This window comes from Salvia splendens, chromosome 7 (genome assembly GCF_004379255.2).
Source record: "Salvia splendens isolate huo1 chromosome 7, SspV2, whole genome shotgun sequence".
NCBI lineage: Eukaryota > Viridiplantae > Streptophyta > Magnoliopsida > Lamiales > Lamiaceae > Salvia > Salvia splendens.
Genome location: NC_056038.1, coordinates 2,636,362 through 2,659,118, shown reverse-complemented (window position 1 = coordinate 2,659,118; position 22,757 = coordinate 2,636,362). Strand labels below are relative to the sequence as shown.

Sequence of the window (22,757 nt, the reverse complement as noted above, 5' to 3'; positions counted from 1 at the left end):
ACTTTCAAACAGGTGTAGATGCAGCCGGCCGGCAAAGTATCACGGCGTTGCAGAAGTGTACGTGTGCCATCCGACAACTCGCTACTGGGCAAACGGCCGACATCTTCGACGAGTATTTGCATATCGGTGAGTCCACTGGAATCCTTTGTTTAAAGAATTTTTGCGAGGGCGTTCGTTCTGCTTTTGGGGATGAATTCCTTCGGGCACCCACCACCGATGATTGCCAACGGTTGCTTCGTCTTCACGAATCAGTCCATGGCTTTCCCGGAATGCTTGGCAGCATTGACTGCATGCACTGGAGGTGGAAGAATTGCCCGACTGCTTGGAGGGGGCAACACTTAAGCGGTCACAAAGGCGGCGGCCCAACACTTATCCTTGAGGCGGTCGCCGACTATCGCCTATGGATTTGGCATGCATATTTCGGCGTTGCCGGATCCAACAACGCCTTGAACGTGCTCTATTCTTCACCACTCTTCAATGATGTGATGAATGGTGTAGCACCGGCGATCGACTTCACCATCAACGGAAATACATACCGCATGGGTTACTATCTCGCCGATGGTATCTACCCAAGGTGGTCGACGTTCGTGAAGACGCTCCACAACCCGCACGACCCGAGACAGGTTCTTTTTGCGCAGCGTCAAGAGTCAGCGCGGAAGGACGTCGAAAGAGCATTCGGGGTCCTTCAAGCTCGATTCAACATTGTGAAGGCCCCGGCTCGGCTGTGGTACGTGAATAATATCGCCGACATCATGTTCACGTGTATTATATTACACAACATGATTATAGCCGACGAAGGGCCGAGGGTGGCTAGCTTCTACGACGAGGACGAAGCCGGAAGCTCAACAGCGAGGTCTCCCCCACGCCGAGGCGAGCATACGACGGTTGGCCAGAGGATCGAGACAAGACACACAATGCGCGATACTCGAATCCACAATCAACTACACGAAGACCTAATCAACCACATGTGGGCGAAATTCGGCAACGAGTAGTGGTTTTTTTTAATTTTTAGGATTTTAATTATGTAATTTTTAATTTTTAGGATTTTAATTATGTAATTTTTAATTTTATTTGTCATTTGTAATATTTATTGTGGTTTTTAAATGAATTTTAATATTATGGAAATGTTATTGTTTAATTGAATTTTAAATTAATTGTGTCCGTCCTTGCGAAAGAGCACAGTTGTGGGTGTTGTGCTCTTGCCAGAGAGCAGGCATGAATAGTACCGCCCGGGCCCACAACCGTGCCGCTGGCAAGAGCACGGTTGTGGATGCTCTAATCATTTTTTGCTTACTTGGTTTGATACGGAAATTTATTTGTGATTGTTTTTGGTTTATAGATATGATTGACACAATGCTTGTAGACTTATGGATAAGATGATTAGATTACTATAAGTAAGTGGGTTTAGTTGGTGGGATTGGTAACCCAAGTATACCACTTAAATATTCAACCTATTTAATTTTCGTTGACCAATTTTCTATAGTTGGACGAAACTGTCCTATCTTGAGATCGACAACAATTTCCAAAGTCGAATTTTGTGAAATTTTTCTGTCATCATATATAGAATTGCAATGAAATATTATATCTTATGTTTTTCTTAAAAGATTAATACTAGTAGTAGTAATGATTTGTCTCATGTAGTACTTTGAATCTTCAGTTTATTGTTAGTTGAAAGAAAATATCTTTATCAACTAAGAGTAATTTTTATGTATAATGTGTTTTCTTTTTTAAGTTAACTGAGAGAAACTATAACAAAACTAGTTTGTGACAAAATGTTCTGACATCATTTTCGCCTTTTGTTTAAAAATGTCAACCTTGGTCAAAGTTGCTTCGATTGCCCAGACAATAATCCCACTTTTATTCAGATATACACTAAAAAAAGTTTAAAAAAAAAAACAAACACCAAAATGTAAGTGAGGAATAAGTACAATTTTTTCCCAAATTCAGTATCAGAATGAAAGCAATAAAAAACATGTTCTAAATTTTAGGGCAAAAAATCTAATTAATTTTGCCCCCAAAATCCAGCTATCTAATTTATTACTGTCGCCGTCTCTCTTTCTCTCTCTACTGACGTATATTCTCTCTCTCTTCGATTTCCCCCTTCTGTCTCGGCGGTAGAGCTCTCCGATCCCGGTCGATCTATTAATGCAGGTTAGCCTGTTCGATCCTCTCGTGTTTAGCGCGATTGATTGGAGCTGGAAGCTGTGTAATTTATTGAATTTTGGAGGGAACGGGAGTTTATGGATAAACCCTAATTTAGACTTGGTCAATTGGGGGTTTTCAGTGTTTGAATGCGAAATTGGAGTGTTTTCGCATGCAGTTTATATGCTGGCTTGTGATTCACTGCTGCTTTTCTTCGCTTAATTTGGATGATTCATGTTCAATTTTGTTTTTGGTACTTTAGGTGCGAATTCATCGAATTGATAGGCAGTTACATGAACTGTTGTGTATTGGCATATTTCTCTCGTATGGTTCAATGTTGTCTTTTGGGAATTGTATGTTTGTAGTTTGATTTGAGCCGCTAAAGAATTGTTTTTGAAGCGTGTGGTTAAAAACTGCAGAGTGAATTGTTGGACAGTTAGATCATATTTGACGGGATGCTTCACTTGTTTGTAAAGAGAATACTTAAGTATTTGAATGATTTGGAAGTTTAACTATATTTAGAAATGTCAGTGTCAATCACGGAAGTCTTTAGTTGCCCAATTTCTGTTGGTACTGAAGTGCTTCATTTTGAAATGAGATTACTGTATCTATGCGCCTTTGACTAAATACTGCTTATCTACACCCCTGACGCATTCTGGGAGTTCCTTTGTGATATTTTGTGTCAAAGTTCATAGATGGTAAACGATGTAATATCCTTCGAATCTCTGATGACTTTTACGTTTCTGGCTTTTCCAGTTTTTGCTGCATAGGTCGTGTGAACTTTAAAGAGGAAGGACTTAGAGACATGAGTTATTCATCCTAATAATGGATGGAAACTCAAGGTATGAATTGATGTCAGCCAGTTCAGATACTAATTTTGCTGGTAACTACCAGAGTAGTCAGAGGGGATACGCTTCTCCCTCTTTGGGTCGGTCTTCAAGTTTCAGAGAAGGTTCAGAAAGTAGGAATATTAGTTTTGGGAAGGCCAATTCTCGAGGTAGTGCTATTTCACCGGGAGATGTGCCTTCATTATCTCAATGCCTAATCTTGGAGCCGATTGTTATGGGTGATCCAAGACATGCTCGGTCTGGTGAGTTGAGGAGGGTTCTCGCTAATTCAACTGGGAGCAATTCGGAAGAGAACTCTTTCGGATCTGCTCATCTGAAGAATTCACCTCCAGCAGCTGTTGAGGAGCTAAAACGATTAAGAGCAAGCGTTGCAGATACTTGTTTCAAAGCCAGGTAAGTTTAGATACTTGTTTGGAAACCTTGCATGTGCTGCGCATTGAAATGAATTGGCCATTTACTCCATTCTCTGTTTATGTTCCAGAGCCATATCATACACAATCTTTTGACATGTGTGCTAAATTCTAAAAATTATGTAATGGATTGTCTAGAACCTTGCACTTGTATGATTTTTTAAATTTTCTTATCATCCTTTGTATATTCTGAAACAAACACATCTCTTTTTGACCAGCGATCGAGCTAAAAAGTTCGATGAGCATTTAACTAAGTTGAGCAAATATGTTGAGGCCTTGCCCTCTAAGAAGCCACAGCAGCTGCGGAATGAGCTGTTGACAAATGAAAGATCTAGTGGTGCAACCTTGAAGATATCTCAGATACATCGGAACTCTTCTGAACTGGGAAGTCAGAAGTTTGATGACCGGTCTAAGAATGTTGGTCTCAGTAAGCGGTCGCGTACCTCAGCAACTGAACCTCGGGTTTGTAAAACTAGAATCTATTTATTATCTCTGCTGTGTTGGGTTCTAATATCATACTTCTACTTAGCAAATAGATTGCTAGTTGAAAGTGCTCATCCCACATCTTACATTCTGTTACCAGTGTGTCAACGATACCAGTCTCTCTTTATTTTTGATAAAAACGAACACACTGCTGCCAAGAATATTCACCCCAGTAACAATAGGAAACCAAGAGTCATGACTAGAAATAACAATAGGAAAGCAAGATTCAGACTAGAAGTACAAGATAACCACTATTCACTCTAAATTGGATTACTTAATAGTAGCAGGAAAGATTGCTGATCATGCACTGAAGAGCTTGTGTACATTGTGAACTCACATTTCTATTTTTTGTCCTTTTACATGTAAAAGTTAAAAATGGTACATATCAAATAAGTATCTTATGATTATTATGCCTTCAATGCACTGGTATCTACTTCACATTCTTGCGTTTTATATTTCTAGTGGTTATCAATTGAGCTTCATTAATAGTTTTTGCAGTTTGCACATTGGGCCATTTTCTTTATTGTGTTTAGAATTAATTGCGTATTTTTTCCATTTTCAGGCAGAATGCAGGAATAACGCAGTACTGCGCCAGCCTATGATAGTGACAAAAGAAAGAGACATTCTAAAAGATAACATTGCAGATTCTGATATGGTTGAGGAAAAAATAAGAAGGTTGCCTGCAGGTGGAGAAGGATGGGATAAGAAAATGAAAAGGAAACGCTCTGTTGGTGCGGTATCTTCAAGATCCCTTGACAATGATGGTGAACCGAAACGCAACATGCATAATAAGCTTTCTATTGATTCTAGCATGCTCCCTGGTGATTCTGCCCATGGTTTTAGGTAAGCAAGTTTCTTGTAATCTTGTTGCCATTATTCACTGAACTATCCAGAAATTGTGCAGCCTACTTGTTTTTCCCCGGAAATTAGTTGTTTGTGGGAAGTATTAATTTATGGAACGGTTGATGGTATTTATTTAATATCATAATGTCTTTGCCCTGGATCTATTTTGACAGATCAGGATCTTCGAGCGGTAAAAAGCTAGAGCCTATGCCATCTCCTGCTGGTTCTACTCCACGGCTAACTTTCAAAAGTGAACAAGAAAAATCAATGCTCTCAAGGGATGTGTCCACGGGACCAATAAAGGAGCGACCTCTGGGAAAAGTAAATGTTAAGTATGTGCCTCTCTTTTTATACATTTGTACTTAGGCTAAGATCTTTATTTCAAACTTATTCCTTCCGCAATAATCATCCCCAATCAATTTAATTATTTAGTTTGACCTGAATTGGAATTTATGGGAATGACAATTCTGCTGGATCGCCTTTAGGTTGAATAATCGTGAGGAGAACCATACCATGTCATCTAGTCCAATTGTAAAGGGAAAGGCTTCAAGGGCACCACGGAGTGGCTCTATGGCTGCTGCCAATGCTCCTCGTGTGGCTGAAACTTTGGAGAGTTGGGAACAGGGCCAAGTTGTGACTAAAAACACTTCCATTGGTGGGCCTAACAATCGCAAGCGTCCCTTACCTTCAGGATCATCCTCTCCCCCAATAACTCAATGGGTTGGTCAGAGGCCACAAAAGATGTCACGAACAAGGAGAACAAATCTTTTCCCAGTATCAAACAATGATGAAGTACAGATGCAATCTGAAGGGTGTTCTCCTACGGACTTTGGTCCGAGGATAAGCATTGGTGGGATCAACTCTTCCCTTCTTTCCAAGAGTTCAGCTAATGGAAGCCAAAATTTTAAAGTAAAATCTGAAAATATTTCATCTCCAGCCAGATTGTCTGAAAGTGAAGAATCTGGTGCTGGTGAGAGCAGAATAAATGATAAAGGTGTGGGAAGTTGGAATCAGGAAGAAAGGACTGCAAATGCAGGGCCAAGTGTTGGGCCATCAACAATCCCTACAAAAAAGAATAAAATTGTTGCCAAAGAAGATATTAGTGATGGTGTGAGAAGGCAAGGGCGAAGTGGTCGAGTTTCACCATTTTCTAGGGCTAGCATTTCACCAACAAGAGAAAAATTAGATACTGTGGTGGCAACCAAGCCTCTTCGAAATGCAAGGTCTGGTTCTGAGAAGAGTGGAAGGTACTTTATTTTCTTTGCTGATAAGCTCTAGTTTTCTGTAATTTTTTCCAATTTCTCATTATGTCTATGGATATGCCACAGCAAGTCCGGTCGTCCTTTGAAAAAGCTGTCAGACCGCAAAAACTTTTCTCGTCTTGGCCATATGACAAATGGGGGATCTCCTGATTGCAGCGGTAAGCCTTTTAATAAATTTTAGGTTATGGGCACAGTGCTCATGGAAGATTTAGTTCTTGTAGTTTTCTTGATTGTACTATGTGGTTACTGGTTAGTGGTAGATAAAATCTGTACATTGTAGGTTGATCCTAATTTGTTTGACGTTCTGACTTAACTTTTTGTTTAGATCCATGAATTACTACCTGTATTTGTCGATTTCTTGAACCGTGTAGAGCCTAGACTAAGATAAAAGCTCCATTTTTTGGATTTTTCTAAAAATCAGTACCTAGTTATAGTCAATAGAACTTGTGCCTTGTGCTTAACTTGCTTTATCAGTTAATCATATGCTCTTGTTTGATAAATCAGTCTTACTGCTTTCACTTTAACCAGTTCATGGCATGTTTAGAATGAAGTACGATCCCCTTAGCAGAATAAGTGATAAGAACCTTAAGCCAGTTTACATGTCTTCAGTTTTGAATTAATTATAACAAAATGAGGTACTATTCCTTATCAGGGGAATCAGATGATGACCGAGAAGAACTCATGGCATCTGCCAATCTGGCCTGCAACTTTAGCTGTAAGCATCACCGTTATTTTTATTTTCTGGTAAGAAAGTTTATCGTATATGTTTTGCTGATAATTCATGTCATATCCATACTGCAGTCAAAGCATGTTCAAGTGCCTTCTGGAAGACATTTGAGGCATTGTTTGCTTCTATTGGTCCAGATGAAAAGTCATACTTATCACGAGAGGTGAAGCCCTATTGATGGTTACGTTGATTCTCCAATTTTTGTTCTCGATTCCTAAAAGTTTCTTTATTTTGAATCAGCTAAAATTGGCTGAAGAGTCATGTACAAGTTTGTCTCAGTATCGGAGTAATGGGAACTTTGATCAGGTGAATGTGCTTTGTAACTAGTATCTTTCATCTTATTGCATTTGAACCTCATTCTGCAACACTTGTTGGTTCATTAGATATTCCCAATCTGCTATTTGTTTCTTGTCTTGAGCTGAATCTTTTGTGCATCTGTCTTCTAATATTTTCTAAGAGAATTTGTCACAGCTCTCTTTTTTTACTGTACCTGAGGTCCTGATGTTTAAAGTGCTTGCTTTTCTTTTACCAGGATGATTATTTCCGTAAGGATATGCCATCTTCTGGGTCTGTTTCTTTCAGAAGCAACCATTGCTCGAATTCTTTGGATAGGATGGATTCTGTTGAGCAGCATCAGAACTCCTCTGTAGGTGGGTCCTCAGATGCAGAGAAAAGATTTGGCAGAAGTACTCCACTTTATCAGAGGGTACTATCTGCTCTCATCGTGGAAGATGAAATTGAAGAGTTTGAAGAAACTGGATTTGGGAGACCAAGGAATTCAGCTAATAATTCACACTTCCTCTCTGAAACTGAAAGTCAGCATATGAGCAACTTAGACTTCTCCGAGCCAGTAATTGGTGCTCAGACAAGGAAAAATGGTAATGTGCATAAGATTTTTCCTTGTAATGGGAATATGGATGTGGATAGGAGCCCCAGTGCACAAGACTATATGTGTAATGGTGATCTGACACAAAAAGATGGTTTCATGCACTCAGAGGTTGAAGTTTTGGTTAGGCTTTCAAGATTTGAGCATGCTCCACAAAGCCTGCTTCCGAATAATAGTGGCATTTCTTCCTTAGATTTTCAATATGAGCAGATGGGTGTTGAAGAAAAGCTTGTAGAAGAACTGCAGAGCATTGGCCTGTTCCTGGAAGCTGTGGTAAGTTTCAGATTGTAAAAAGACTGATACTGAAAATTAAGTTTCATAATGGCCATCCTTTTCATCATGCTAAATCCTCTTAGTGACATTATTGATAAGTTAAAGTGCAAATATGAGATATTAATTCTTGCCTATTTTTATGTATTGTGTTTTTGATGGTCTAATTGATACAATGCAGCCTGCATTGGATGACAAAGAAGATGAGGGAATCAACCATAAAATTGCTCAGTTGGAGAAGGGACTTCTTGAACAGGTCATCTTGCATGATATCATTTTTCTCAGAGTTATTCTTTCTTGATATCATTAAGATATACATTTCTGTGTATTCGTTGATGAGCAGTTCTTTGTTATTGCTCATGCTTCCTTCCCTCTCGAACACATACTCTCAACATCGCAAGGCTGTCTGCATCAATGTGATTGATTTTCTTTCTTGTGCTTAAAATTTAGGTTCGAAAGAAGAAGACATGCTTGGATAAAATAGATAAGGCCATTCAAGAAGAAAATGACATTAGAAGGTAAGTTACGTATTTCTTGGATCCTTCCTATGTTAAGACTTTGTTATCAAGGAGCAGAATTATTGTTAGCATCTAGTCATGATATATAACGTGTTTTATTGTACGCCAGGGACCCTGAGCAGGTTGCGATGGACATGCTTGTTGAGTCGAGCTACAAGAAACTTCTGGTCAGTTTAAATTCTTGATTCTGTCTCTCTACTTATCACTTGAGATAGAGTTATTATATATTGAATTGTTGAATTTTCACTGATTGGTTTTCTAAAGTTTTGTCAGTAACCATCATGAGTATTTAGCAAGGCACTGCACCATTTCCTCTTTTATTTATGTTAATCAGAACTACCTTCTCATTTAGATTCCTGTTTGGAATGATTTACAGGCAACTAAAGGAACCTTGGCCACTAAGCTTGGGATTCTTAAGGTGTCAAAACAAGTTGCTTTGAATTTTTGCAAGAGGACGCTTATTAGATGCCTTAAATTTGAAGATTCGGGTATCAGTTGTTTTTCTGAACCTGCACTCAGGGAGGTCGTATATGCACCACCTCCTAAGTTCTCGGAGATGGATCTACTTAACCCAGCTTCTGCCAATGGTAAGCACTTGAATCTTGTTAAATGCAGTTACAAATAGTCAATGCAAAATATGATCCAACTTCGGGCAAGTCAATAGTTCGGTAACGATTTTCAGTACATCTTAGAAGCAATATTTGCATTTCAGTTTTATTCTCTTTGTATTTTATCTTCTGTTCGGGTTAACAGTCAAAATGCTTTTTATGATTCGGCAGATACACTTGGGACTTCACATCGTTTCGATCATGGTGTTGCTAAAAATGGGCCAGTATCAAATAGAGGAAAGAAAAAGGAACTATCGCTCTATGATGTAGGTGTTTCTGTCTTCCGAGCTTCGTCTGGTCTAGGCATGTCTGGCGGTGCAAAGGGAAAGAGAAGTGAAAGGGATAGGGATTCAAGCAAGAACGGGAGGCTGTCCATGGGTGGTGCCAAGGGCGAGCGCAAAACAAAAACGAAACCCAAACAGAAAACCGCTCAGCTTTCCATGTCTGGAGTCAACAAAATCACGGAAACAGGCAGTGAAGTAGCAAACAACAGGAGAAAAGATGTTAGATTCATGTCTTCCGGTAATGCCCCTCCCGAGTCATCGGAAGACGCGGCTGACTTCTCAGCTCTGCCCCTCGACAACATCGACGGGATAGAAGAGCTAGGCGTGGACGGTGACACAGGCGCACCGCAGGATCTCAATTCTTGGTTCAATTTCGAAGTGGACGGTGAAGAGCACGACGACGTTGTCGGCCTCGAGATACCCATGGATGACCTCTCAGACCTACTCATCTTCTGAGCCCTCGTTGTACAGCTTCTCGGAATACTGATTTGTTTAGAGGAATCGACTGCTCATTTTTTAAAATTTCATCGTCTTGGCCTAATGGCTGTTGTAAGTATACATTTTTGTTGTAACTTAGGAATAAGTTCATAGTCATCATATATTTATATCTCAGAGTAATTCTTTTCTCCATTAAGAGATGCTATGAATGTAATTTTATAATTCTTTTTATATTTATTTATTCAAAAAATACAAGTTGACGTCAATGAAAGGTACAACTACCAAACCTAAAACTGCACCGGTTTCTTGAATCTTTTGTCATTTCTTATTTCTCTCTGCACATAAATACATGCAGATCAATTCTTGCCTATGTCAAGTTGAAATAATGAAGTATCTGAGGCTTCATAAGTCCCAAGGTGAGACAAGCTTCGCTGCCACAGAGGCTCGTGGTGGGAGCAACGATGATGATGACCGTGGAGTCGACAACCAGAAGGTGAAAAGCCTGATGGAAGCCATGCATCGAGTCATTTCATATCGCAAAAGAAAGAACCCGTCTCCAGATGCTGCTGCGCCGTCTGGTTCACACCTCGGGCCAAAGAGATCTACCGGTGGAACCAACAGACTGTGAAGTGCTCTACAGACTACAAGCGTCACAAGTGTGGTATAATAATGTGTGCAGCTCTCTCTCTCAAATTTACACTAAGAATGTAATGATGAATTCTGGATTTCTTTGAAGAATTTCTTTTATTAATGGATTATGGATTCAGCTGCACACCATCAGACTTTTGTGAAAACCAAGAACTAATCAATAATCATCAGAGCAAAAATCACAAGATAAGCCTTTGGTTTCTGTTCTAACATGGCCTTCTGCTTATGCATCAGTCACAATATCCATCATTTTATATTTTGGGAGTAGTAGTAGTAGTATTCTATATTCAAATCTTATCAAAATTCATAATTTAAATGACTATGATCCTTTTTGTTATGATCTAAGTGTCCTTTCTTTTCATCTTCTAAAAAACAAAATTAACATTTTTTGGTGAGTCATACTCCATCCGTGATTACATGTCCTACTTTTTGGTGACTCGAGTTTTAAGAAATGAAGAAGTATGATTAAAAAATACTCCCTCCGTCCCCGAATAAGAGTCGCTAATTTCCTTTTTGGGCCGTCCCCCATTAAGAGTCACTATTCATTTTTACCATAAATGGTAGTAGGTCACACATTCCACTAACTCACTCCAATCACATTTTATTATAAAATCAATATAAAAAAGTGAGTCTCACATTCCACTAACTTTTTCAACCAACTTTTCTTTACATTTCTTAAAACTCGTGCCCGGTCAAACAACGACTCCTATTAGGGGATGGAGGGAGTAGTCAAATATGTATCTTATTTTATAATAAAATGTGAATGCAATGAGTTTATCAGTGAAATAACACAAATGACAATAAATGACAAAAATGAGAAAATAAAATGGATGAAATATTAATTTTCTTTGATGATAAACCGCCCCTCCCCCCCAAAAAAAAATTTATATCAATTTGCATACTCCAGAATTAATTTTGTTAAGAGTTTGACTACATTTTTGCAAAGATTTGTTTAACGAGACCATTATATTTTTTCTTATATTCTATTGTAATTTGCATACGTACTTCTCCATTTCAAGAAAGGAACCCTAAAAAAGTAAAATCTCACTCTTCCTGAAACTTCCCCAATCATCACGCCACAACCAAAACCAATGAAAACCCCTTAATCTGATTGATTTCTCATTCGATATCTCTAACTCTCTCGAGTTGCTGTTTAATCGAGTGTTTCTTGATTCTTGAAACTCAAATATTTCAGCCTGCAATTTTTTAAAGATCAATTTTTTCTTCACAGATACTTGAATACATACAGATTGAGCAGAAAGGAAATATGGGTGTTGGTTTATCCGTGCTTAATAAAGTCAGGGGCGGATCTCTATATGTTATTAAAGAGAGGCAATTGCCCCACCTCATGTTTTTCATCCCATCCCAGGTATTTATATACCCATTTTAAATTAATTTCTTTTAATCTTCTACTAAATTTAAAAATTCCTCCATATAAATTTGCCCCCTTTCCTACAAATTCCTAGAGCTAGAGGCCGCCTCTGCTTAAAGTGTGCAACTTTATTCATCTTCTTCCTCTCCCTCCGAATGTTCGAGTTCACTCTGCTATCAATCCCCTTCTTGTATGCATCTCTCGTCTCATTCTTGGTTTCCATCGCATCCCATCCCATCCATCAATCAATCTGCCGATCCTCTTGGGCAAAGGGTCAGATGGGAATTTCCCAATCTGGTCTCTGATCATATACAGCCCTTACCTCTATTTCGTGAGGGCTTTTTCCTTCATCAGAGGGTTCACTAGTGGAGAGCCTCCATATAGCAAGATTGATGAGGGGTTGTATGTTGGGGGGTGGCCTTATGCCCCTGATAAGCTGCCACCTGGCAACCCCGCGATCGTTGATTGCACGTGTGAGTTGCCGAGGAAGAGGGAGGTCACGGGGAGCGCGTACCTCTGTGTTCCCACGTGGGATACGCGCTCCCCTGACCCGGGGGAGATTGAGAGGGCTGTGAAATGGGCTTGCGGGAAGCGGGCTCAGGGCGTCCCGGTTTTCGTGCATTTTGCTTATGGTATGATCCCTGCTGGTTTTGGGGTATTTGATGGTTGAAATGTCATGATTGTGATTGTATGTGTGTCTTACATTTGTGTATTGTGTGATTTCTTAGATTGCATATGCTTCTGTTTTTGTCCATTTTACCATTGAAGGTGATGTATCAGGTTGGAGTTGGGATCAATAATAATTAGTTTTGTGATTTATGTTTGAACTCTGATGCTCATGATTGTTTGAATGTTTTTGATGTTGTAATGCTTAGTACTTGGTACAAATCTTGTTCATTTTCATTTCATGTATTAAATCTTGAACATTCTTTATAGGCATTGAAAACAAGTAAAGTAAGCATGTTTTATGCAATTGTAGCATCAAAATATCATGTTAAAACTCAATGTTCAGTTCTCACAGATCCTTACTTGCTTAGTGAATGAATACTTGCTTTATGGTTTAGTGAATACAACTGCCTCTATTTGTTTTTTCTTCTGTAGCTGAACCGTGATTGTCCCCTTTGGGGTTGTATGGTTGAGCAATGGCCTCGTCCCGAGTTTCTTACCCTGTGATCGTTTCAGGTCATGGGCGAAGTGTGGCTGTAATGTGTGCGCTGCTAGTTGCTCTTGGGTTGGCAGAAGATTGGAAAACTGCGGAAAAGATTATCAAAGAGAAACGACCTTACATCCGAATGAACTCTCTTCACCGAAAAGCCTTGGAAGAATGGTCCAAGGACAGGCTATCCACCCCAAAAAGATAAGGTAGAGATGCATGGAGTAGATACTTCTATTCTTCATTTTATCATTGTATTCTGATACTACAAAAGTAATTTCCCAATTTCTGTTAATCATATAAATGTCCAGTGTCTCTCTCTCTCTCTCACACACACACAGAGAAGTAGTTCTCAACTGTAACTGTTTAATGCCAACTATAACTATTTAATATAGTAGTGATACACTGTGATAGCCAAGCGACTATAGGGAGAGCACATAATGGCTTATACAATGGTAAGTCTCGACATATTCGTCGGCGACATAATACTGTGAGGCAGTTGATCACAAGTGGTGTTATCGCAGTTGATTATGTAAGATCAGTGGATAACTTAGCGGATCCGTTAACGAAGGTTTAAACCGTGATCAAATGCATAAATTGCTAAAAGGAATGAGACTGAAAACCATATTTTAAAAGATGATTATAGTGGTAACCCAACCATACGATTGGAGATCCCATGGGCTTGGTTCAATGGGAAAACGAAGCTATATGAATCTAGTTGTAACACTCAGAAGATTTTTAATCTTTGTCTATTCTTTAGAAAGCATTGAGTGTTGTAACCTGCATATGGTAAGAGGCTAAGTTTTGACTTTTAATGATTCTTAGAAGCCTCGAGAAGGTAGGTATTGCAGGATACCTAGAAAAGGAATCACCTATGTAAGTGAAGAAGTGTGGGCCGCTTCAACTTGTGAATCACTTATGAATCCAAAGTGGCGTTCCATAGCCAGTAAAGGACACAAACGTGAGAACTGATGAGTTTGTAAATAATATTGTGTCAATATTATTGTCTCGGTATACACCAAGGAGGAATGGTTTAAGGCATCACGTCCACCAGGCCGCCAGTATGCCCGATAGTGTTGACTATGGAAAGTTCAAAGCTCCAAGCTACTATTTCAAATGCAATATTGTTTCTCGAGAATTGAGCAAAGAGTATGCATGCATGCATGCATACACGTCTTGTGTTGGTTTGAGCTTGCAGTGCTCTAACCAATGTGGGGGATTGTTGAAAACGTGTTAAATATGAAAGGCTTCAAGCTTTTCATATTCAAGTCCTTTGGCCTTTCATGTAAACCTTCATTTGGTTTATGGTATCTCTTAATACCAAGACTTTTGAAGTGGTCTCTCTTATCCTATAAATAGGTGGGTTTGAGAGATGAGAAACATACCAACAAAAATCATTCTCTCTTCTCTCTAGCTCTCTACATCATAGTATGCATATAGGAGCATTGCATAGCTCGATTCTCGGAACTCCATCAAGTTCTCCGGTTCCTAGCAGGTTTGAGGTGCTTCTACACGCTAGGAGGAAGTCGTTATATCTTTGGGGGCAATACGCCATTCCGTGAACACTAGTCGGGGAGTAATTTATCTTGCGAAAAGAGGATTTCCCTCGACTCGACTTACTGTTGGTTTGTTTTATTATTTCCGTTATAATTTTCATTCCACTTTTGTTGTTATCTTCTTTCAATTGTAGTAATAGTTAGAGTACCGCCTACACGTCTTGGGAATTTTATCCCATTATTTCTAACAACTTCCGCATAGCGAACTCCGATCAATTTCTCTCCGGCGAGTTCAGCGCAAACCCCACCGTTTTAATTGTTTATTAATTAATGTATTTCAATAATTATACCAATGGATTGGGCCTTTGAATTGGGCTAGCAATATAGTGTGTAGAAAATTTGAAGCCCATTGGACTTCAACATATGGTGGTGATTACAAATTCCAGAGCATTCTTGAAGAGTCATGTCCTAATTCCCACCACCTTATCTTATGATTCAATATGGTTTTGCCAAGAGACAGCTCCTAAGCTGACTTTAGATGGGACCCAGAGGTCATCTCTGTCTCTGATGATCTAGCTCTTGCCACCACAGCATAAATACACTACCATGTTACCTTATGGCTTATGCTAACACTAAATCACTTCACTTTCTATTTTCCAATTTACTACATTTCTCCTTTTCTCTCTAGAAGCTGCTGCATCCTTCTTGAGGTCTCTCTCCCTCTCTCTCTCTCTCTTTTGGGAATGAGTAAATGAGTTACTGTTTTCTATTGCATGATATTACATGTACTAGTCTTGTTTGTATAACTCATGACTGGTTTGATATGATAAATTATGGTGGGAGAAAGAAAGGGTCATTTTTTTTACAAATTAAGTCATATAGTCCGGAGTAGATGAATATTGAACTTTTTAAAGATTAATCTCTATGTAATTCTTCTTTATATTTTTGTCATCATCTTCTGTTTTGCTAAGGGAAATAGCATGCTATAGTACCATAGTCCATAGCATAATCTCACCCCTAAGAGTACATATTATGGTAAGATCATAAATCTGAATACTGAACACAACTTTGTAATAAGTAATGGATTAAGAACATAATTTTTGGGGATTGGATCCACTAGGTTGAAATAGTTTGAAGTTCACTAGGGGTAGATTGTAATTTTACAATGTGAATTAATAAAGGGCAGCCATATTCATGCTATAGATCACAACTTTGTTTGTACATATGTTTCAGGTGCAAAATGTGGAGCATCACCATTCCTTCACCATCCCTACTCAAATCACCACCATCGCTAAAACCCGGGGCTCTACGCCAAAACTTGGCCTCAATAGGCCCGGGGAAGGGCGTTTCAAGCGTGTTTGGCTTGAAACCGCGCCCTTGCTTCAGGGCGCGCGCAATGGCGACCGTGTACAAAGTGAAGCTCATAACACCGGAAGGCGAGCACGAGATCGAGGCCCCGGATGACCAATGCCTTCTTGATTCTGCAGAGGCGGCTGGCATCGAGCTGCCTTACTCGTGCAGGGCCGGCTCGTGCTCGACCTGCGCTGGCAAGCTCGCCTCGGGCTCGGTCGACCAGTCGGAGGGCTCGTTCCTCGACGACAAGCAGATGGAGGAGGGATATGTCCTCACCTGCGTTTCCTATCCCAAATCGGATTGTGTTGTTTGTACTCACAAGGAAGAGGATCTCCATTGATATCACGTTATGTTCATATTAATGAGAATGGTTTAAAACTCAATTATTATAGTCCTATTTAATTATTTGTATAATGTCTGGCATTAATTTACTATCCAAATAAATTGAACATGGTTGTAAGTTTATTTTATAGAGGAGTACTGCATAATTTTCTTTTCAAGTAACGATTTTGGTTTTTATGAAAAATCAAATCAGCAGTCGATCAAAACGAACCAAGTCAAAATTAAATATTTATGAATATGCCATTTTTTAAGTCATTTTCCCACACCATTCATTATAATTCCCCTAAAATATAACTTAACGACAAAAATAATCCCAATTGTCAAAAAGGACGACCAAATGAGATTACTAACATTATCTATTAAACAAATATAGTATATATAAAAAATAGCCATGAAGAAAAGAAATTAAATATATTCATTAGTTTACACTTTTTTTTTTGGCGCCCCTACCATTTGACCACTTACCCGAACCGGACCGGTCTGATCCAACCAAAACGAATCACACCGGTAATCTTTTTTGGGACCGGCTTTGACCGGTTCGACTTCCAAATATAGAGCTGACGATCCTCGAAAACCCGGTTTTCTTGCCGTCACCTCCCTTGAACCTGACCCTCCCCGTGCAAGATACTCGCGGCGAAACCGGTTCGGTTTCATGTACGACCGCCTTGCCGCCCGGTTCAGACCGGCTTCTAAACAGCGGCTTCTTCTCCGGTGGATTACCGGTTTTCTGGACCTTCTGAAGAGCAGAAAGCGGCGGCGCGAACGATTTTTGATGGGAGGCGGCGGCGGAGCGCTGAGAGAAGGATTTGAAGTTGCGGTGGTAGCCTATCTTCAAGGATGATTTGCGCTGCATTACAGCATTGCGATCGAACCATTCGCGTTCGTCACCGGTGGGGATGTAGAAGGATTCCGGTGGAAGATCGGAGGAGGTTTCCGATAGATCTAATTTCGATTGATCAAACGCCATTAGAATCACTCTAGAGAGAGAGAGAATTGGGAGGGAAATTTTGGAAGGGGGAAGATTGAACAAAGCATGAATATAAAAGAGATTTAGTCATTCATTTTGTTATAGATTTTGTATTTTATTTTGAGATAATTACGAATTATATGCATATAAATAGAATTTGGCATTAATTGCAATAGTTATATAAATTTTGAATTGTTGTAATTAGGAGTTTGGACTAAACTTTTTAAATTGTTGTAATTATGAATTAGGACTAAGATTTTTAATTAGATATAGATTTGGGAGATGAGGGAATTATATGGTATGCTGAGTACGTTATTTCCGATGAAATACCTTAATATATCAAGGTAAATGTAAACATAGAAAATATATTAGGATTGTCAATGGCAGAAGTTTGAACATGGATGTTTCAAAATTTTCTAAGATGAAATTTATTGAGCTCATTAAATCCAAGAACCGTAATTGATATTCCCATCATTAAATTTAACGACTTCCTTAAATTTCAAACTTTAAAGTCAATATTCAAAACCGTTAAGTGCTGTCACTAATGATCTCATCTATTTCATATTAAAATTCACATTTGATTTTGATCATTCAAAATTTGTCATACCTCGATCTATTTCAAATTTGATGTATACCACCACCAAATTTGCATACATTTTAAGGCTATCACTTATTTATACTATCCTTCAAGCGTCACATCTTTTTCCTCCTACTAATAGGTCGAAAAATCAAATTATCACGGTCACAAAATAAACTTTGAAACATTATTGATTATTTAAAAAACATTTTTAAAGTTTCGAATATTATTTATATTCTACGTCAACGTCAACTAAACAACTTCCTGAATTTAGGTGGATTAAGGATCAGTTAGGTAGTATTTATTTATTAGTACTATTATTTCGTTAACAATAATATTTTTTTATAATTGATTAACATAATAATTATTGCAAAAAATGCTAATGATTAACATAATAATCTCATGGAACAACTGAGAATCGTAGGAAAGTTATGATTTGATTCGTATGAATCGAATAGATTGACAAGAGTTATAATCCAAATATAATGAAACTCCAATTCTCGCAACATGTAAATAAACGGCCAGTTTGAGCGGCATAAATAAAACTTGGAGCAATGAATCTGCTTTGCTTTACTGCATTGTTCCATCACAGTCACGTCTCCGTTCCTTTCCTCTTTCTTCCTCCATTAGCGGATACTATAGTTGCAGAATAGCGTCTGAGTTTCTCAAGTATCCTCCTCTCACTAATACGCAGCATCAACGAATGATGCAGCTTCCCCTCCGTTGCACGACAGCACCCGTCACGCGATTTCACGTCTTCCTCCAGAGAACTCGGCCCGTACAGACTCTCTCTAGAGTCAGCAAGGGAAGAAAGAGCTGCCCCAACGCCCGGCGTCAGCAACAGTTTCTTGCTCGGATCCGAGCCTTTGGCAGACAGAACGATCTCCTTATTTAACAACTGGAACTTTGCTGCTGCGTTCGTTTCTCCTGTACCCGACACGGCTTGATCAAGTGCAGGGGATTCATCCTTGGGCAACAGCATTATGTAGAGTAAAACCAACAGCTCGTCTTGAGGCTCCCCGTCACATGAGATTTCAAAGTATTCGGAATCTTGATCCCCACATCCCGAGTACCCCATCTTTCTCCAGATTGATAGCCTGCTTCTACTTTGGCGACATGAAAACAAAGATAAGCTCCACTGGACTACAATATCTAAGTCGATGTTCAGAATATCAAAGGGATTATCAGCTTCTGTAAATCCATATCTATGCAGAAGGGCTGCATTGCCTAAATGTCCATATGTATTGAACACCTGAAACAATATTAGTCTTTTCAGAACCCATCGACAAAATTATGCTGAATTGTTATCTAGTCACACTAGGGCCGATATAAATACCTCAGCTCCAGCTTTGACATCTTTGATCATGATAATTTCCAGGAAGGGAGACTCATTTCCTGAGCCCGAAGAAAGTTCTAGGTCACTCCCACTTCCATCTCCTCTTTCCGAATGAGAATCATGAATTACCGGCTCATCATCTCCATCACTTTCATGGTCATTACCCTCCTTTTCACTGGAGGTGTCATCATCTCCATCACTTTCGTGGTCAGTACCCTCCTTTTCACTGCCGGTGTCATTATCAGATTCAGTTGTAATATGTACATCCTCAGCAGCTGTTTTGTGATTAAACCTAGATTCACGAGAGTGGAATCATTGAGAGATGGGAAGAAGAGCTGTGAAGAGAAGGATAAACAACATATCGACCCCTTTGAAAAGCATCACTAGAACACTCAGTCAGAATGTCAGACAATTTGGCCTCTGGTGAACTATACAGGAACAAAACAAGAATGCATATGCTTAAGATGGGATAGTGTAATTAAACAAAATACATTAATCAACACAAAATAACTTTACTTCGATCTTAGTTGTTCAATATTCAGATACCTCAGACGAATTTTCATCAACACGAAAGACCAGACTTTAGACGTTTCAGATTCAAATGAGCTTTTCAGCAAGCAGCAAAGCAAATAAATATGTTAAATCGATCATCTGTAAGCTAAATATGGATATGACATTCTGGAAACAGGTCATGGAAAACATAAAAGGTCCGAAACAATGATTCAGAGATCTATGTTTCAGAGATTTTTGTGTTAGTACACTAACTTTGAATATCTCATCCGAAATAACCTTCACAAACAACAAAAATCCATGTCCTACATTTTCAATAGTGGCAAACATTATGAGATTTAAGAAGAACTCACAGATCAGCCAAAGGGACCATGCCGTAGCCATGATACTCATCGACCTGAAATGACCTCGAAGCAACTAGACTCTTTGCAGCAAAATATTCATCAACGGTGAAAGATTCCGGCTTTAGCTCAAAAGAGTCCAACTCCAAAACAGGTTTTATGCATTCCTTCCAGTCTTCAAAGACCAGAGCCTTGTCTTCTTTAACTGTCTGCCTACACATTCCATTGATTGTTTGTCAATACACTACAGAGATACTAATATGTGCTCAAAAACCACAGACTATTGATATGTAGATGCTTCAACCTTGTGGTTTACAGATGAAAATAATCAAATAGAGGCGAACTAATTAGGTTTCAATTACAATAATAAGTTAGTCATGATTAAGCTCTAAGCCTCTAATTTCTAATCGTAATTAACTCAATTATTTGCTTTAATATCTGAATTATCATGTATCATTCTTGAGTGAGCTTTAAGCGTGATGTTCTGACCTTGTGCAGTTCAGTTCCGGCGAGGAGAGAGTCGATTTCGGAGATTGACCAGAGCAGCGGAATGGGCTCGAAATTAGGCAGTATCTGCAAGTACTCGAACCACTTCGAATCGGCGCCGAGGATCTTCTCGTACATTAGGGCAAAGCAGAGCCCTAAATTGCCGCCGAGCTCCGCCTCCTCGATGAGATCGCTGGCGGCGGAAGTCGCGACGGTGAGGCAGCTCTGCTTAGGGATCTTCGCCACGACGTCGCCCTCCTTCAAGTCGCTTAAGGCCTCCACGGAGATCGGCGGCGAGTCGTTGGCGCAGCCGCTTTCGGTTGCGAATAGAAGGGCGTCGCTCCACTCTACGCCTTGGTCCTTCATCCACCGTTTGAATGCTCTCATCTTTCTGCAATTCATAGGCGATTAAAAGATGATAGTGTGTTGTATTCGGAAATAGGCGGCGCGGATGATAGAGGCGGAGTTACCTGGCGGCGGCCATTGCGCTCCGGCGATGCAGGGAGACGACGAGAGTTGGGCTTGGCGGCGCCGTCTTAGTTAAACACTGCAATTAAAACTATGGTAAATTCTCGGTATATTATTTATTCCTATTTATATTATCATGTCAAAATGAAAATATATGAATAATTTATTTAAAAAGTTATGAATAGTTCCATGTTGTTGTCAAATTATTGTCACACTCGTCTAATGAACGATCGATTCCATAATATTCTCACTATTTCAAAGTGTGAAATAATTTTTATGAAATGATAAAAAAAATGAGTAAAGGTCAAACTTGGTCATATCCTAAACATATGGTTTGATCATAAATATTACGTTTTGAATTATTGCATCCTATACATTTCAACTCGGGCCAAAATGGACGGAACCGTCAACGCTTTTTAATCAGATTTTGACCTAATTAATAAATTTGTTAATAATTTTTAATTATTTTAAAATAAAAGTATTTGTTCTAAATAAAATGAAAAAAATATTTATTCTAAATAAATAAGATTCCTTCATTAAGGTGCCTCCCCTCCGCCGTTCCAGCACCGTCCACTCCCGAGAACCCGCTGCTCCGCCTCCACCCAACCCCCAAAACTAATCGAAGTGAGCCGCTCCCTTCCCTACGACTCCCTGACCCCCGCTTGCAGCCTTCCCCTCTTCAATCACATCTTTGGCAACACCTACAACCTCCCCTCACCGCCGCTAACTACTCTTTCCCCTTCAACTCCAACTCGTCCAATGCCGTCCTCCAATTCTCTGGTGCCTCCAACGGTACGCAATATGACTGCATCTCCGCTGTTTGGCTCGCCGGCGCCGAGCTCCTCCGCACCAGCACCCCCGAGCCCATCCCTCAAGGGATCTCCTTAACCTTCCGCAAATACATTACCCGCTACTCCACCCTCCTCCACCGCTGAAACCTTACCCTCTTCGTCATGCTCGAGAACATCGTCGACGACTTCTACATCGACATCTTCCACATCAACATCACCTTACTCTTCAACAACATAATAGAATCCCCACTCAAAATACCCCTAGAAAACACATACGCAACCCCCAACAGTCATTCGCGCCCACTGCGTCGCTCGAATTGGACCAAATCCTTGCCGATTTGACCGTCTCGATGTCCGCCGCCGGAGAGGAATGGTTCTAGTTCATAATCCCTAGCAACACGTACAGAGCCGTGATCGAGGTCTATGTCTCCGCTCACAGTGACGACGAATTCGGGTACTCAAACCTGCCTGATTACTACATTTAGAGAAATAGATTAAACGTCAAGCAAGACAATGGCATCTTCAGCGAGGTTCTCGTCAAGCTCGGTGCAATCGGACCTTTCAACCTACATTCCTACAAAGTCGAGCTTACTCCATTTCTAGGTATGCTGCTCGACGACAAACTGCACAATTTCCGATTCGGAGGCGCTGAATCGACCCCCTTCTGGCTCGTGGACGCCTAGTTTTAAATAATTAGAAATATCAATGTTGTTTTAATTCACTTTAGTATTTTAAATTAATTAATTAGTTGCTAATAAAAATGAAGGGGGCTAATAATCAAAATTAAGAGTTTAATTAGGTCAAAATCTGATTAAAAAGCGATGACTGTTAATATTTATCGGTTCCATTTTGGACTAATTTTGGCCCGAGTTAAAAGTATAGGATGCAATAATTCAAAACTTAATGTGTAGTACCAAAATTGTAAAATGGTCATATGTTTAGGACCAATTTTGACATTTACTCTAAAAAAAATATAATTATATAAGATCTAAAATCATCAATTATATAACAAAATGTTATTATGAAATCATAAAACTAAATAACTTTTGAAATAGAAAAACGAACGCGGATATGTTGATTAGTGTGGCAATAAATCCAAACCGCATATGCATATTTCTAATCAACCATTTAAATTTAAATAATTATACTCCGATTGTTTCAAGAATATTCGATATCTACACTATCAATAAATTAATTA

At 39.4% G+C, this 22,757-nt stretch overlaps 3 protein-coding genes across 8 annotated transcripts; 2 read left to right on the top strand and 1 right to left on the bottom strand.

Moving 5' to 3' along the window:
* The first annotated feature begins 1,950 nt into the window (after positions 1-1,950).
* On the top strand, positions 1,951-9,985 carry LOC121741758. Of its 2 annotated transcripts, none has more exons than XM_042134644.1 (16): positions 1,951-2,151; positions 2,899-3,383; positions 3,619-3,862; positions 4,446-4,726; positions 4,900-5,058; positions 5,212-5,973; positions 6,055-6,146; positions 6,641-6,703; positions 6,790-6,878; positions 6,956-7,021; positions 7,248-7,874; positions 8,053-8,127; positions 8,322-8,389; positions 8,499-8,556; positions 8,766-8,976; positions 9,169-9,985. In XM_042134644.1, the coding sequence occupies exons 2-16, from the start codon at positions 2,968-2,970 to the stop codon at positions 9,735-9,737; spliced, it is 3,780 nt and encodes a 1,259-aa protein (XP_041990578.1). In that variant the 5' UTR covers positions 1,951-2,151; positions 2,899-2,967; the 3' UTR covers positions 9,738-9,985. The 2 variants fall into 2 exon arrangements, with proteins under 2 accessions (XP_041990578.1, XP_041990579.1); XM_042134645.1 differs by lacking the exon at positions 1,951-2,151 and adding an exon at positions 2,217-2,320.
* Positions 9,986-11,314: 1,329 nt separating this feature from the next.
* LOC121742404 (ferredoxin-like) lies at positions 11,315-16,241 on the top strand. 5 transcript variants are annotated; one of them, XM_042135528.1, is made up of 3 exons: positions 11,317-11,736; positions 11,840-12,371; positions 12,922-13,295. In XM_042135528.1, the coding sequence occupies exons 1-3, from the start codon at positions 11,635-11,637 to the stop codon at positions 13,098-13,100; spliced, it is 813 nt and encodes a 270-aa protein (XP_041991462.1). In that variant the 5' UTR covers positions 11,317-11,634; the 3' UTR covers positions 13,101-13,295. The 5 variants fall into 5 exon arrangements, 3 of the variants coding, with proteins under 3 accessions (XP_041991463.1, XP_041991462.1, XP_041991464.1); XR_006038046.1 differs by having other exon boundaries at positions 11,318-11,736; positions 11,834-12,371; XR_006038047.1 differs by lacking the exon at positions 11,840-12,371 and having other exon boundaries at positions 11,315-11,736.
* A 1,804-nt stretch (positions 16,242-18,045) lies between these two features.
* Positions 18,046-20,875, bottom strand: LOC121742667 (ribosomal lysine N-methyltransferase 4-like). Its single transcript, XM_042135873.1, has 5 exons — positions 20,771-20,875; positions 20,304-20,691; positions 19,827-20,023; positions 18,964-19,255; positions 18,046-18,879 (listed from the first exon to the last, which is right to left on the bottom strand). The coding sequence occupies exons 1-5, from the start codon at positions 20,782-20,784 to the stop codon at positions 18,220-18,222; spliced, it is 1,551 nt and encodes a 516-aa protein (XP_041991807.1). The 5' UTR covers positions 20,785-20,875; the 3' UTR covers positions 18,046-18,219.
* Positions 20,876-22,757: the final 1,882 nt, after the last annotated feature.

What these genes read in the sequence shown, in the direction of transcription:
- LOC121742404 (XM_042135528.1), top strand. Translation starts at nt 11,635, where the DNA reads ATGGGTGTTGGTTTATCCGTGCTTAATAAAGTCAGGGGCGGATCTCTA. An exon ending in TGTTTTTCATCCCATCCCAG is followed by an intron (nt 11,737 to 11,839) that starts GTATTTATATAC and finishes TCCTAGAGCTAG; the next exon opens with AGGCCGCCTCTGCTTAAAGT. An exon ending in TTTCGTGCATTTTGCTTATG is followed by an intron (nt 12,372 to 12,921) that starts GTATGATCCCTG and finishes TGATCGTTTCAG; the next exon opens with GTCATGGGCGAAGTGTGGCT.
- LOC121741758 (XM_042134644.1), top strand. Translation starts at nt 2,968, where the DNA reads ATGGATGGAAACTCAAGGTATGAATTGATGTCAGCCAGTTCAGATACT. An exon ending in GATACTTGTTTCAAAGCCAG is followed by an intron (nt 3,384 to 3,618) that starts GTAAGTTTAGAT and finishes CTTTTTGACCAG; the next exon opens with CGATCGAGCTAAAAAGTTCG. An exon ending in CCTCAGCAACTGAACCTCGG is followed by an intron (nt 3,863 to 4,445) that starts GTTTGTAAAACT and finishes TTCCATTTTCAG; the next exon opens with GCAGAATGCAGGAATAACGC.
- LOC121742667 (XM_042135873.1), bottom strand. An exon ending in CCGGAACTGAACTGCACAAG is followed by an intron (nt 20,024 to 20,303) that starts GTCAGAACATCA and finishes ATGTGTAGGCAG; the next exon opens with ACAGTTAAAGAAGACAAGGC. An exon ending in ATGGTCCCTTTGGCTGATCT is followed by an intron (nt 19,256 to 19,826) that starts GTGAGTTCTTCT and finishes TCGTGAATCTAG; the next exon opens with GTTTAATCACAAAACAGCTG.